General features: G+C 36.0%; 1 protein-coding gene across 1 annotated transcript; it reads right to left on the minus strand.

The window, feature by feature from the left end:
* Nucleotides 1–26: 26 nt before the first annotated feature.
* AC631_05976 (uncharacterized protein) lies at nt 27–1,362 on the minus strand (the record flags this gene model as incomplete). Its single annotated transcript, XM_015614805.1, has 1 exon — nt 27–1,362. A coding segment is annotated over one exon (1,336 nt), but the record flags the coding sequence as incomplete, so codon positions are not given.
* Between the last annotated feature and the right edge of the window lie 3 nt (nt 1,363–1,365).

A 1,365-nucleotide genomic window follows, 5' to 3' on the forward strand; every position in this document is an offset into this window, starting at 1 on the left:
GGTTGGTAATGCATTGTCGTTGTTACTTTCCTCTTTGTTTGCATCCAATTGATCCTTTTGTGAAATCTTCTCATTTGGAACAGTGGAGTTTTCAAGATCATTTGATTTAGATGCAACCTTATTAGATTTCCTCTTTTGGTCTTTTAATGAACTCTTTAAAAACAATACAACTTCACCTTTTTGCATTGAGCCTTTGTTGAATTCTGTTAAAATGATATATAGAAATAAGAAAAATACAATGAATCCAACAATGATACCGAAATTTCTCCATTTATGAGAATTATAGTACTCATACGAAACAGCCAAATAGTCATCTCCATGTAAAACACTTAAGCCTGCCTTACTACCTGTTGTAGCACAAATTCTATGAATACTATTGGTATCGGGATAGCCTGGACCAGACGGAACAAATTCTGAACATTCGAAATCACGACCGCTGTACTCGTTTGCCATTAATGATTCAAAAACATATGCTATTGGATTCAAATAGTTTATCCATCTAGACCATCCCAACATACTTGGAGTAGGAAGAACAAATCCGGCAAAAATCACCATAGCTAGCAATAGTACAGTTGCTGGTGTCATTGCCCCTGCAAATGTTGTAGAAACTGCACCCAAGGACCTGAATAAATGTGACATGACCAAAGTACACATAATACACATCAACCAAAAGAAGAAAAACCTACCAGCATCACGTCTAAGGTTAGGCAAAAAGTAAATGAATAAATTAAAGGCAACAGACAGCAAAAATTTGGTTGGTAACTCAGTAATAATACCTGCTAATGCATCGGCAGATGGACGATATAATGCATACTGTTTATGCTTTTCAACAATTGGTCTTGCTTCAAACAAGGAAATGATTTCTAAAATAGAAGAAAAAGCATTAAATAAAACAGCACCAAATAAAACAGCACATCTGTAATACAAGGTACCCGTGGTAGCACTTAAGTTGTAGAACATAGAACCTAAAGTTATACCTATAAATGCTTGACCAGTGATAGACTGCATTGCAACAGATGGGTTACGCTTAAGTCTCAATATGTTTCTACCCATGATGTATCTAGTTTGCATGAAGAATGACACTATGAATGAAGATTTTGAAGAAATATGGTTTGACTGTCTTGCAACATGTGCTTGATGATATTCTTCACCATGGCTACCATTATCAGTCTTCTGGAAATATTCTTCAATATCGGCAACTAATTTCTTGTATTGTGGAGAATTCTTCCAGTATGTTTCAAATTCTTTGGCTGTGTAAGGAAGACCATTCTCAAATCCTGGTCTTGCTACTCTTTCGGCAGGATTGGTTAATGAAGTCAAGAAATCTGCAGTTGTTTGTCTTTGTGGGCACTCCCATCCCATATT

The sequence above is a fragment of the Debaryomyces fabryi genome, assembly GCF_001447935.2.
Source record: "Debaryomyces fabryi strain CBS 789 chromosome Unknown contig00395, whole genome shotgun sequence".
NCBI lineage: Eukaryota > Fungi > Ascomycota > Pichiomycetes > Serinales > Debaryomycetaceae > Debaryomyces > Debaryomyces fabryi.